Consider the following 15054-nt stretch of genomic DNA (forward strand, 5'->3'; position numbering starts at 1 on the left):
TAGTAAGGAGGAAGCCTTAAACCTTTCTCCTAAAACTTCTAATACAAAGAAGCAAACACTTTATACACCGTAAAAATAACTCCAAGGATATAGAAAGTCGGTGACCGGAATTAATTTTCTTTTTAACTTCATTTAATTTAGTTCCACCTTTTCTTTTAACTTTTATTTTAAATAAAATAAAAAAAATGCAACATTTCATGATGTAAATGCCTAAAAGTTTAAAGTATCATTTTTAGCCCAAACATAAAAGCACACTATAGTTTGAGAACTAATTTACATTTAAGCCTAAAATTAGATAATAATAAAAAACACGAGGGTTAATGAAACTTACAGAATTGAAGGTGTTGACATAGGTTATCTTAATCATTGAAAAGTGAGTATCCACAACAAATCACACTCAGGAGTCCTCAACAACCTTTCTACCTTACAAAATAAATTTACCCCAATGCCCTCGGCGTTATCTACAATGCACCCCCACCTCTAAGCAAATTCTTCATCATTCTCTGTTACTCTAATGTGTTGGGGTTGCTGACCTGACCGATACACACTCCACATCTTAAAGTAGGCCCGTTCAAGGTTCCTAACCTGAATTTATGAATTTTAACTCAAATCTTGTTAGCATTGATCATGAACTCATTCTTCTATGCTAAACCATGAATACAGATCCAAAGTTTGTTGAGGTAAGCTTTGCTTGAATTCAAGCATGAAATATAAAGATCTCTGTACCAATTAAAATGATAAAAAACGAAAAAAAAAAAAAAATCTCACCCAGCGTGCTGTGTCAAAAAGAGGGCAAGTCATTCTGGCTGCTTTTAATTTATCGGAAAGCTCTTGAAGCTTTGGACGATTTAGAGCAAGTGACACTGCTTTCTCTTCATATTCTTTCAAACTGAAAAGAAAAGGCACCATCATCAGCAAGAAAAAGGAAAAAGACAAAAGCAACAGCATTGAATGCTTCTTAACTCAGGAAAGCGCATATGGATTAAGACAACTCGATTTTATTCCCCAAAAATGCTTCCTTGACCCCTTAATTTTATCAGCAACCCATTTCATTCAAGGAACCTAAAATGGCAGAGTGCTAAAATTCATGGTCATGGTTTATAAGTGGAATGTTAGCCTCGCAAGAAGTTATGTGCAGGCAGGTAAACCACTCACTCCCATCACCTTTTGTCAATATTAAGACTCAAAATTCTTTTTATCATTAGCCGCAGCTTCTTATTATTATTCTATATTTTGGGGGTATGTTGACCATGAAAAGAAGCTAAGAAGAAATGTGCCACTATCTCCGTCAAAGAATGCTAGGAAGCTAAATCAATTAACATCCAATCCATGCTATTTTAGTAACGAGAAGTGTTCTTTGCTCCTTTAATTAGATAGTTGGTCACATACCTACTGACGATCATCTCCTCCCCAACACCAGTAGCCAGGCACAAAGAACCAGCAACTCTAGTAGCCATCTTTTCAAGTGGAAGAGTCACCATTGGAAGACCAGCCCATAGAACATCGGTGCCTGTTGTGTGTGCATTGCATAATGGTCTACTCAAAAACAAATAAAAAAGCATAAGTACAATGAAATGTAAGCCATAGATTTTAATGTGCCTAAAGAGATAAAAATTTAAGAGGAAATCTGAATCAATTTATATCGCAAGTTTGGAGGAAAAAGAACAGAGGTTCTAGGATTTATTTAAATATTTACGTATCAAGGAAGAGATCTGCCAAGGCACTGCGTCTTATATGTTCACTTTTCATGGCAACATCTGTAAAAATAATCTGATCTGGCTGCACGCCCTGTTGAGTTGCATCTGAATCACACCAGAACCAATTGTTTTAATAATAACACTAACAATAATTCAAGGCATATTTCACAGTGCAGAAGAGATCACTAGAAACAGATGCCACTAGAAAATCTACAGAATACAGATGCCACCTACATGCGCGAAGTCTCGTTTCACCAGCAGCTGGGAATCGAAGCAGCCAAAGAGCACTATTTGGAACACGCTTAAGAATATTGCACCTAAGTTTGATTGCAAGAAGAGTTAGGTATGAAGATAAAACAGGCAAGTAAAACAGGATTAAGAAACTGACATATATTTACCACGTGGTGAAAATATCAGGATCCATCTTGTACAGCTGATTGAAACATGCAAAGAGAAATTTGTCTTCAGGTAGTCCATAATCAGATCTCTTAGGCAGGCCATTTGGATCCAAGACATCAAGATTTTTCTGGTGACAATTGCAATGTAAAGAAGCAAGTTATGGAACCCAGACAAAAACATGATACTAAAAACATGCTGAAACAAGGAATCAACTCTAACCTGCTTATAGTCATTTACAAAATAACAATGAGGAAGGTGTACAAGCTTCTCAGAGTAGATATGAGAAAAGCGAAGAGGTGAAACAAACTGCAATACGAAGAGGCAAATGATGTAAAACGGAAAAACACAAAGAGGATGAACTTGGAAGCATAACCAAACAATGACCTATGGATTTCTAACCTCATCTGTGACCAAATAGTGTATATATGATGCACCAGTAGTCCCAGGAAATCCCATGTAAGAAATCTGAATAGGAGCAGGTTGCATAGCAAATATTTCATTCCTTGCTCCCTGAAATATCAAGCAATCAAACAAATAACAAAATAAAATCCCAATGACATCAGAACAGAAATGACAAGCAGTGTTATAAGAGGTAGACCAGGTATCTTCATATAAATTTGGTTCACAAAAGTATTCATCCAACCAATCAAGCAGAACCAACTCAAAGCAAAAATATTTCTTTTCTCCGTATGTTTCACGAGTTTCAATTGGACTACCAAATAGAGAAAGGTTACCTTAGTATAACCATTAAGATTGACAAGAATTTGTATTTTGTCCTCATTTATCATCTTTGCAATCATATCAGAGGACATGGACGATACATCTATGAAGTGCTCCGCTTCTGACTGTATTCGCAACCTCCACTCTGTCCCATCATTTGGACTCAATGCATAGGAAAATACCTGCAAACAAGTAATTCTAGAATGTACTGACAAAAACATAGAAAATATTCGAACAGCCAAATCAAATAATTAGGGTCATATGTGAGAAGAACAATTTACAAACCTCAACATTTTCTCTGTTGTGCATGCCAAACACTGAGCCCATGAGATGAGATAGGGGATGGTTGCCAAAGTCACTACTCACATATCTGAAAACCATAGTGCCTATTAAAGGACCAGGGAGAGGGAGAAAAGAGAGGTGTAGAGGAAGAGAGAGAGATCTCGAAGCATACCCCACCCTAAGGCGTCGATTCCCATTCTCACCAGGGAAGGGAGCAGGATAGGTGAAAGGAGGAAGAGAATAACGGGAAGCAACAACAGAGCTGTGTGCCGCATATTTACGACTACAAAAAACAAAAATTAATCAGAACTCAAAATTGTAAAGTTTACATTCTACTTACATTCAAAACAATCACACAACTTGCCTGATTTCTAGTGCGAGCATTGGATCTATAGGATAGGCTATTGCATGGAAAGGCTGCACGCTAGGAATAACTGATGTCTGAAGGGTAAAACAAAACCATCAATGCTTCTTGGCAAGGAATTAACTAGGAAAGAAATTTAAAGCAAGACATCAAAGCCGAAGAAAAAGGAGTAGAGCTTACAGCAGATTGAGCATGAACCTTAATCTGTCTCCTGAGTATGCCTTCAACTTCAAGAAATTTATTCTCCCGATCCTCCCAGTCACAAACACACTGACCAAGGATGTATCAAATTTATTAATCGCAAACAGAAAAAGGTAAACCGACTTACCCAGGGCAACTAATATAATATAATCCAGGTAAAAGAAAGATGGACGGTCAAGCCATTCATCTATTTTGCATATAACCAGACAGATAAAAGTGTGGATCTCTGTTCTCTTTTTGTACTATCACGTAAACGAGGGACCATTTGATCAAATTCATCAGACAAAACTAAGCAAGACAAAAGGCATAAAATATTTTTTGTTTATGAACCACAATTTATTTGAAACCCGTCTACCCATGAATTTTAAGACAGCATTACATTATCACCGAATGACTTGGGAGAGAAAAACTTGGGGTGCAGAAAGAAATACTCATTAATCAACAAAACTTGCTGCTATGTGTGCTCAAGTAGACTATCTGCTGATTCCCAAACAAAGGGTAAATGAAATCTTCCCCGTTTGTTAAAATAAGCACTCATGTAATTACTACCACCAATAGATGACATCATGTGGAACACTATCTCGAACTTATCAACATTTACAAACCAAAAACCAAGCAACACTTGACCTACAGTTGCAATCATAATTTTGTTCCTTGGTGGCCTTTACCTGTAATGTGTGCAGAAGGTTACAGGTTGCTTCTGGGAAATCAGGGCGAAGAACCAGCGCTTGCTTGTAGCTATTTATTGCAGCTTCAACATGCCCACTGCAAAATGTTGAAAGCACGACACATTGAAACAAACAGATTTCCGCATAGAAGCAAATAGCTCCATTTAAGTATGACATACCTGTCCTTGTAAGCTGAAGCCAAATTTGCATGAGCTTCAGCCATTGCAGGCCTAATGTTGATTGCTCGTATGTAGTCGTGAATGGCTTCATTTACTCGTCCACTCTCCTTATATGTATTCCCCCGGTTGACAAGTGCATCAGCAGCCATAGGATCAATACGGAGAACTTCATTGTAACAAGATATAGCATCTGCAAGATTACCCTATAAAAGAAGAGAAAAGACAACCATGCATCAGCAGCGTGAAAAAAATGAGTGTTCAAAAGAGAAGATGCACCTACCTGCTGTTTATAAATGATAGCTAAATTGTTAAAAGGAGCAGAAAGTCCTGTAGTTACAGATAAAGTTGCCTTGTAGCATGAAGCAGCAGCACTCAACATATTCCTACAAACAAGAATTATCTCATTATGAGATCCTACCAATGCACCAATCAACCAGAATCATTCAAAAAAGTGTAGTCAATCAGCACAAACCATTCCATATATATATTCCCAAGATTTGTAAGTGCCTGAGGATGGTTAGGTTGCAGGGCAAGACATTGCTTCATAGGACAAAAGACATAAAATCAGAACAAAATCTGGAAAGGCGTGATAGAGGAAGAAATCAAAATGATAACAGAACCACATGGCTAAAACAACCCTACCCTATAGCATTGCATTGCTTCATCAACTTTTCCAGCATCTTTCAAAGCATTGCCCTGATTTTAACATGTCAAGAAAGAGTGACTACAGAAATCATAAAGAATCAGTAAGTACTAAATTAGCAACCAATCAAAAGGTATAATAGGACCAACCAAGTTGTTATATGCCTCCAAGAATCCTGAGTCAAAAGCAATTGCTCTCCTATAGTTGAGAATTGCCATATCCAGGTTTCGTTGTTCAAAATAAACACTAGCCAAATTACCTGTAAAAAGGCATGATTGCATAACATTGTTAATAAGTTTGATAGCATTGCATAATGACACAAACTGCAGCATCTTGTCGTAACTTCATTTAAAAGTCATGCCAAAACAAGTTTTACATATGCATGGCCGAACTTGCTACCATTCAAAGATGCATAAGAGACATGTTAGCCAAAAGAAAATTACGGTGACATGGTAAGGGCTTTGAATAGGCACCTTTATTGATAATAAAATTCTTAACTTGATGACAGATATGCGAGGTTCTGTTTTACTTGTATATTAGTCAGGTTTTAAAACTGTTTTGGTAGTTTTTACTTTGATAAACACTACTGTGGTCAACAAATTTTTGGTTTTAAATGTCCACATGCTACAATTTCCTTCATTCCAGAACTCTAATCCCTCATCAAATCAAAGGAAATTTTTACAGATACTTTCAAGAAAATTATGCACCAGAGACTTGTGCTATGCAATCAACCACACAAGATCTACAAGGAAAAATCTAGGTCTCTCTAGCAATTCCCTGAAGTTTACCATTGTTTTAGACCTGTAAACCACCCCAATAGTTCCTAGAAAAGACCTAATAAAGCAAATTCCAACACTAACCAGTTGCTATTTATAGCTACCATTAGTCCAAGACAGACTCAAGATTTGATTTTCTACATTCATTTCAGTCCAAACCTTGATCCTTGATTGAGCTAATTCAAATATTAAACTCCATCCACTGGAAAACTCTAAATAATAAATGTAACTCTAAAGCCTCAAAGTAATTCTTTACAAAACTGTCCTCGTACATCGTGCTGAAAGATGTTAACTTGAATCAGATGAATTTACATTGCCCAAGACTTTTTAGATGGCCTACACTTTTTCGTAGTTGCATTCAAATTCAATAAAAACAAGGCTAATGCAATAAAAATCTCATCAGTATAAGTTAAAATCAACACTTTTAGAGTGCCAGCTACACTACGAAGTACATACGTGCCCATAGTGAAGAACAGTCACAAAGACATTACAACTCACCATAGGCCATAGCATAATCCGGTTGCACCTGAAGAGCTCGCTGATAGCATACAATGGCCTCTTTAGGCATTCCCAAAGCCTGGAAAAGGCAAAAGAATGTGTTTTTTTCTCCAGATACCTGTCCCCACATTGCAGCTACCCGACCATACTAGCATAATAGATTATAGCTTACCTTATAAACATTTCCAAGGTTTAAGTAGGCATCAAAAAATGCAGGTTTTAGTCTCACTGCTTCCTGTAAATTGACAAGAATTCACAGAAAATTTAGCTAAAAGATCAGACACAAATAGACACAACATAGAACTCAAAGAATATCTACAGCTTTGAATGCAAAATTGCATTTACTCATGACATAAATATATATATATTTGATTCAATATTTAATTTAGTAATTGAACAAAAAACTGAGCACTATGGTATCTAAATTATGTTGTTTTTATTCAATTTACTTATTTATCCAACATTTCTAGCCCAACCATTATTATCTGATCAGGCACACACCTAGTGCACTTAGGAGAGATTTTTTTGTAAGATATTAGGCACACAAAAAAAGCCCACCTAATTGAAGTTTTCTTTAACTTTTTTAAAATTAATTACACCTTTGCTAGTAAAAACGAGATAATATCAAACTTTCTACTTCTAATGTTCAACTACTCAACAAAAGACATGGGACCATAACAAATCACGCATATTAGCCAATGAAAGAAAAAGAATTTCACATGTTTTGTATAATAAATTGATCACTTTAGAGCTTAATATCATAATCATACATCCTAAGATTATTTTATACATAAACATAGCTAGACATGCAAAATATACGCATACATACACATTACACCTAGCTTCACTAAGGCAAGCACTTCCTTTTCGTCTCAGGCAATACAGGGGTTCTAGCGCCTAGAGTGTACCTTGCACCCTTGACAACAATGATATAGGTAATATAGCTCTTATGCTTATAAATACTTTATTATTTCTGGAGAAAAATCAACCTCTGTTGTTGTAAAATTAGAACTGTAGGCCTCAGTTTCAACACAACAAGTGACTATATTATCTAGCAAGTTAAGTTGTGTGATTAACAACAAAGTTGCAACGTGAGTACAACCAAAAAAAGGAGAGAATCCCCCTGGATTATTTTACCTCCTTTTGTCACAAGTTTGTTAGATCTATCTCTGGAGTCTTTTCGTTTCAATCTTGATTGCTCCTCTCTTACTTTTCTTAGAAAACAATTTGCTTTCTCTTTCATAACTTACCCAAGCTCTTAATTATTTTGTTATCAGAACTGGTTCCAACCCTCAAGATAGCAGGAAAATGCTAGATCCGAGTCAAAAGGCTAGTGATAAAATGCTTATTAATGCATTCAGTCATGACCCTGTAGCTTAAAGGATACCTGAAAGAGTAAACTAATTTTTCTGTTTTCAAGTAAAATGATTTCTCTGTTTCTTGTACAAGGATTGGAATCTGCTCTACAGCCCAGAATAAAAAGTTACAGTTCCAATCACTATGCTTAAGGTATTTATTCCCCATATAGATACTATAATACAACAGCAAAGAACATTGTCTTAGGCTGTATAATTACACAGTTGAAAGTTTTGTAAATGTCAATGATGCAATTAAATTGCTTCAGTTCACCTAAAACTTGGTAGACATATTCTACATAAAAAGATCACAAACATAATAGTGGATTGAATATAGTAAAACTATAAATTAGCCAAAAAACTGTGAAAGGATTATAAATGAAGATACAGGAACTTGGATATGAGACTAAGGATCTGAGTAGTCATTAGCTCTAATTTTGGACGTGCAGAGTTGCACAAAAAGGAGTCCAAACGAAAGAAGTTTGTGGATACATCCTTTAAAGGGAATGAAAAAATATATTATATTTATATATGAATAAATGTCTTTAAAGTTTTGGCCTAATCAAAACCAAATTTATTTTTTTCTTTACTTTTAGTTCCTCTTTATCCAACATATTAGTTTTAAATAGTTTTCAACCAAAACTATTGAATTGTTTCAATAAATTCAAACTCAAAGCCATACACCAATCAATACAAATGACATAAGCAAGCAAGAGATCAAAAATTTAAAATGAAAAAAGGAAAAACCAAATATGATACACATTAAAAAAATAATAAGCAAGAGACCTAAAATCACTTGTTAAACCCAATATGGGAAAACTATAAAAGCACTTTTGGAATAGATTGTGGCTTGAAGATTAAACCCACAATTCACTACAGTATGGAACACATACCTTATAGTATTGAAGTGCCCTGTTAAGGTCACCTGCCTCCATGAAAAGACCAGCAAGATTGGACCATGCAATTGCAAAATTAGGTTGTATACGTAGCGCCTCAAGGTAGCAATTGTAAGCCTATAAATAGAACTAATCAAACAATTAAATAAAGGAGCAACGAAGTACAAACCAAACAAAATCATGTAGCACATTTCCCTGGCTTGTTACTATAAACACATCAGAAGTCAAGCATATATACCAAGATGATAAACAGATTAACACAAACCAAAACAAAAGAGTAGTGTCTTCAAAATCTCCAGGTCAGTGAGGGTTCCAAGGCTTTAATATTTAACAGGAAGGATTTAAGTCACCATGATGAACAACATACAATACATGGCAACCCATCTTTTAACATAAACATAAGAGGATCTAAACCTTTCCCAATAGAAGTATATAGACGAATTTTATGTAGCAAAAGTTAGCATTAAAACCAGTTCAGGGTTAATAAGAATTACTTAGTAGGAGAAAGATGCAAACGGCACAACACAGCACTCCAATCAACATGAAGAGGGATTTAAATAAATTTTCTGAAGCAGACATGATTTTGTTCTCCTTGCGTCAATAAGGACATCTAAATAAAACTCACAAAAGAGCTTAATAATCATGATTAAATAGAAGAAGATTTAGTTTATCACCCAAATAGTCAAACAAACAACATCCAACATTTGCAGTGTAGCCGGAGAAACACAAAACAAACAGCATCAAGCAATCAGAGGGAAAAAAGACGACAAGCCCTTTGCCTTACCTCTTTCACGAAACCTTGAATTTTCATTAAATTGCCAAGGTTACTGTGAGCATCAACCTGCATCAACAAGTGAAATCCCATAGAAACCTCAGAATTTTCCCAGCCGTATACGCAGAAAGTGAAGATGAAAAAAGCAAATAAGGATGTACCAAACGGGGATTTAATGCAAGTGCCTGGCGGCAACATTGGGCTGCCTCATTAAGCCTCCCTTTTCGCATGTAAGCACTTGCTAAATTTGACCATGCATCAGCAAAATTGGGTTGAAGCTTCACATCAAAATTCAAACAGAGGTGAATGACATACCAAGGCTAATGAATAGAAAAAAGTTACATTATGCAGTCAGCATTAACAGACCAATAATAATAAAAGCACAATAATGGATCATTATGCTCATGAGATTGCTGATTTTTAGTTCTTATGAAGATATCGTGAGGGAAAGAAACCAAAGGAAATGTTGGCATCAATTGGTGCACTAGTTTTTCCATAATATGAAAATTTGATAAGCTTAAAACGTGCTTTCAATCAATAATAGAATTCAGTCATAAATATATGTAGAAGTTTACAAATCATGCATACTGTTTACCAGTCCAGACGCTAAAAAAAATTAAAATACAAGCTGCCTATTCTATCAGCCACACGAACATTTTGAGAGAGAATAATAGTGGACCATTAGCTCATTAGAATAATTTTATGATCTTATCCTCTTTGGAAACCAAAGAAAAAGGTCAAGGCTCTTCATTAGATGAAAGTGTCTTTTACAAACAGCGTTCTTATCAGTAAATCATTGGGTTAACAAAATTATCAATTTTACTAAGCAACCTAGAAAAATTTTAATATGAAGTAGACCAAACATAAATGTTGTTGTGAGTGGAAGTAAAGGGATAAAGATAAAACTCTACCAATTGCCATATAATCAATCATAAATGAGAATGTACAAAAAAAAAAAAAAAGAACTATTGACATGTAGCTGTCCATGCTTAATCTGTTGCTCTCCAAACCCACCCCCCCACACATATATGGTAAATAACATGCAGTTCAAATTACAATCATAAAGTTACAAGTAAACAAATAAAGATAATTTAAAACCTAACCATAAACTGTTCCTCAAAAAAAAAAAAAAGTAAGTGCAATGCTTGCATATAAGTTATTTTTGTAAATACAACAGCCATATTTCATTTCTGATCTGATAGTTCTAGTGATATTACTTCTTAGAAACATAGCTCTATTTTAGTGACACTTCTACTGAGAGTTATAACCACATCCAAGTATTTGAAATGAACTTATATATCTTTGATCTAGATTGTCTTGGTTCCTCAAACCAAATGTTAATTATCTTGGTCCTGATATGATAATAGTATGGTTCCAAACCTTGCTTCCAAATTCTTGTCACAGTTTGGTAAAAGCCAGTTATCGCTCCACCTTGTTATCAGAGTTCAGGAAAGGATAACTATGAAGTGTAACAAATAAAAGACAGCAGCAAAACACACACACACAAAAAAAAAAAAAAAACAGTAAAAGAATAAAGAATATCAAATTATTAGTTTACAAATGCTTCAAATAAGAAAAGGACAATGAATGCATGATGGGGAACAGAAAGCAAACAAATATTTGTTTACTAACCTCAATAGCAAACAAATAATACTGGATTGCAGTGTCAATATTGCCTTTCTCCTGCAGCAAAAAGCATTATTAATGCATATACCACCAACAAAGGACTATAAAATGAAAAGCATCTAAAATCAAAGACACTCAGAAGATACCTTCCAAGCATTGGCCATATTTCCGTAGCACTCCGCAAAGTGTGGATCAATTCTAAGAGCTTCTTCATTCTTTGTAATGCATTGATCATAATCATGCAACTGAGATCAAACAAAGTGTCCACTTTCAGAGGCATTTAAGGATCCTCTCCAAAGAAAGCATTTACAACTAGAGCTAAGACGGAAAGCTTCTATGAAAAATATATATCCAAAAATTTCAGAACAAGAGTGTAGGTTCTATTCTTTTTTTCTTTTTTCCTGAAAGGAGTAGGGTGAGAAGTCAAGAGTTAAACAAATGACCGGCAACAAACAACTGCATGACCAGTCAAGGCAATAAATCTTATGAACAAAACCCATACATGACAGGAATCAATCAAAACCTATGAAACAACCTGATAATGAATTGCACCCAGGAGAAGAAGGTTATCAGTACGACATGGGTTCCTCTCATAGACTACACTGCTGTGTTCTAAAGCTTGCTTGTAGTTCCCAGCCTTGTAGTTTTGATGAGCAAGTGCCATGAGTGTGTTGTCATCAACTGAAACACATACACGTAGATGCCCTTCAGCATTGACAAATTTTAAGTCCTCACCACGTCAACTAAACTTCACCCAAAAAGGAAAGGTAAAGAGAAAAGAAAAGACAAACAAATATGACATGTTAGAAGGTTCTTCCAAATAGACATGAATATTGTAATTGCCACACCCTCGGGCAAAATCCAACATTGTCAAAGGGCAATGTGCGGTTTTACACTCCCAACCCCAATGGTTAATTATTGGATTTTTTTAATGCTAAAGAAAGTATAAAAATAGGGACAAAAAGGATGATATACAGAATTCTAAAATTCAGTCCAGCATGAGCTATCTTACCAAGCAGAAGAGCTACCTTATAAGGGACAAAACCTCCAACCACTATAATCAACCAAAAGCCCCAGAGTTCCTCGGCTACCATAATCACATCCTGATATAAATGCATCTTTAACAACTAAAAATTCTACGGGTCAAAATTTCCAAAAGTTTTAAGTAGTTCAAGCCAAAGTAGGTATGATTATGGAAGTGATTTTTGTCACTAAAAGAAGCAATCCTTAAATTTATGAACTGAAAAGTGCCCTAACTCCCAAGTCTGGCATCATATTGGTGTTCAATTTTTCATCTGTTAATTGCTATTATGTGTTACACATCTAGTTCTTGCACAACATAAGTTAGTCATATGACATTTCCAAATCTAAAAGTTACTTCTAGATAGAAAATTTCCCATCAATTAAAAGTGAATAACAAGATGTGCACCGTCTAACCTAAAAAATGCCACTTTTTAACACAAGAGTTCCTTGATTAATTATAAGAAAAGTGAAGGCTCAACCTAACAATGGTTAACTCAGGATGAAATCCCAAGATCAGGACTAACAAATTTATAATTTCAAAAGATCATACCAACCATAGGAGGACTCTGTAACCGTTGCTATAAAAGAGCTTAAACAAAAGCAAACATCGTCACCCATAAATATGAAATGATTGAGACTGTTCACAGATCATAGAATAAAAATAGCTTTCAATCAAAAGCCGACTAATTAAGACTCGCCGAGTTATTGCATTTATTACTAGCCTTTTGCTTTCTCAAAAGTTTCAAAAAATTATTAAGAGTTGAAGAAAATTAACATCTGATTAAAAAAGAGCAAATGGCTAATACATTACGTATAATCAATATTTATATAATCGTACCGAATAAATCTAAAATTTTGAAGTTAGAAAAGAAAGTATTACTAATGTTCTTTTTATCTTCAAATAAACTTGCTTCTTTCCTATCCGAAGTAAAAGGCAAATAGCAAAAGTAATCAAGAAAGAAAGATTAAAGCTAAGTAAAAATAATCGCCCAAACTCAAGCATCCACTTGAAATCCGTAAGCTAAGCTTCTTTTAAGAGAAAATTTTAGTAAAGCGAAACATAAAAGCACAATTACATGCAAATATAGCAGTATAGTTTATTGCATGCATCTACATACAAGACATTTTGCAAAACCCTAGAAGTGAAAATTTTGAAAGCATGGAAAATTTGGAAAAGGCCAAAAATAAACGAACCTTCATTTGGATCAGAGAGCTTAACATTAGACAAAGCAGCAGCAGCAGCAGAAGAAGAGGAAGAAGCAGGAGCAGGAGCAGCAACGGCGCCTCCAAAATCCGAGTTCAGACTCGATGAGTCATGGTTATACGGAAACAATTGAACCTGTTGCTGTTGTTGTTGAAACAGTTTGTTATGGTGATACTGTTGCAGCCGAGGATCGCTCTGCAAGGAGAGCATTTCTCTTTTTCCCGCTTGGATCACGAAGAAAACTTTCTAGGAAAATAGAGAAGTAAAAGGAATTTGAATTAATTTTTTCTCGAGAAAATTCTAAATTCTAATATTGAGAGAAAACCCCGCTTTTCCGATTATGATGTCTCTCAACCTCTCATATACATACTTTCGTAATAAGAACCAGAAATATTAACATTGAATCGGTAATTGTGACGTGTGAACTCTCTGAGCTTATAGTTCCACTACTATGCAATGGTTATTCACCACGTTGCACACTGTTCATATACTTAAAGGAGGTATTTAGTAGTTTCGAGAAGAGATTCCATGTAGCATAGGAATAGTAAGGGTCGTAGGGGATTTCTAGGTCCAGTTTTGGAAGGTAAAAGTTTACGTGTCCACAGTCTATCAAGTTGAATAAAGGCCAATTTTTCATTACTTAAAAAAAATATTTTTGATTTTAAAAGTATTTTTAAAAGAAAAGTTATAAAAAACAAGCTATTTTTTGTTGAAATTTTTAGTTTTTCAAAAGTATTTTTGAAAAGTACTTCTGAAAATGTGCTGAAAATGAGAAGCTAAAAATTTTAACTTTTCTTCTCCTAAAAGTACTTTTGTTGCTTAATTACCTTTTCACCCCTCTAATAACATAGTATTTTTCTTTTTTTCTTGGTGCTTAAATACAATTGTGTTAAAATTATTAATTAAAATAAAAAATATTTTTAAAATACTAATTACAAATATTTAATGGTTATATTTAAATATTTAAAATATAGTTTATATATTCTAATTAAATTTTATAAATAATTAATATTTATTGCTTAAAAATATTTACAATTTATATTTCATATATTAAAATATTAACAAGTTATAATAAATTTTTTATATTATTACTAAAATATAATAATATTAACTAATTTAATTATTATTTAAATGCATATTTGTTACTTGATAATAACATGTCTAAAATGGACATTTTATTTCTCAAAAGCACTTTTTGACAGCAATGCTAAACACCCAAATTTTAAACCAAACTTTTCAAAAGTACTTCTCAAAAGCATTTTTCCACTGTACTTTTCAAAAGTACTTTTCAAAAGCAATGAAGAATAGGCCCTAAATCTGTCGAGAAAAGTCAGTCCATTAGAGACGTGTCTAACGGGCCGGACTGGATCCAATGCGTATAATAGTTTTTATTTTTTATTTTGACCAAACTTCCTCAAACTGTGATCTATATTTTAAATTGATTCTCAAATTTTAAAATATTTTAATTATATCTTCAAACTAATGATGTTATATCGATAAGGTCCTTTCATTACTAAAACCATTAATTTAAGCATCAAATGAGACCTTAAATCTTATGTGATTTAACTTAAAATGAAAATTTTAAAGAAAAATGAATATTATAAAATGTATGTAGTAAAAATCTTGGTTTTGAAACTTTTACAAAATTATTGTCTACTCTTTTTTTTTAGAAGTTACTTAGCAACATTTTACTTTTCCTTAAAACTTACTTAGCAACATTTTACTTAGATTAACGGTTTCAACAATTAAAG

General features: G+C 34.1%; 1 protein-coding gene across 2 annotated transcripts; it reads right to left on the reverse strand.

The window, feature by feature from the left end:
* Positions 1-260: 260 nt before the first annotated feature.
* LOC105777126 (probable UDP-N-acetylglucosamine--peptide N-acetylglucosaminyltransferase SEC) lies at positions 261-13748 on the reverse strand. 2 transcript variants are annotated; one of them, XM_052622110.1, is made up of 28 exons: positions 13294-13748; positions 11612-11757; positions 11223-11321; positions 11083-11133; positions 9612-9728; positions 9463-9519; positions 8676-8795; positions 6600-6662; positions 6428-6506; positions 5303-5412; positions 5153-5206; positions 4983-5050; positions 4848-4893; positions 4511-4713; positions 4332-4428; positions 3643-3732; positions 3463-3539; positions 3271-3381; positions 3102-3186; positions 2831-2998; positions 2496-2606; positions 2316-2402; positions 2096-2223; positions 1932-2014; positions 1697-1802; positions 1390-1536; positions 769-889; positions 261-585 (listed from the first exon to the last, which is right to left on the reverse strand). In XM_052622110.1, exons 1-28 carry the CDS (start codon positions 13511-13513, stop codon positions 481-483), a joined length of 2949 nt encoding a protein of 982 aa, XP_052478070.1. In that variant the 5' UTR covers positions 13514-13748; the 3' UTR covers positions 261-480. The 2 variants fall into 2 exon arrangements, with proteins under 2 accessions (XP_052478070.1, XP_012455646.1); XM_012600192.2 differs by having other exon boundaries at positions 4791-4893.
* Positions 13749-15054: the final 1306 nt, after the last annotated feature.

This window comes from Gossypium raimondii, chromosome 10 (assembly GCF_025698545.1).
Source record: "Gossypium raimondii isolate GPD5lz chromosome 10, ASM2569854v1, whole genome shotgun sequence".
Taxonomy (NCBI): Eukaryota; Viridiplantae; Streptophyta; class Magnoliopsida; order Malvales; family Malvaceae; genus Gossypium; species Gossypium raimondii.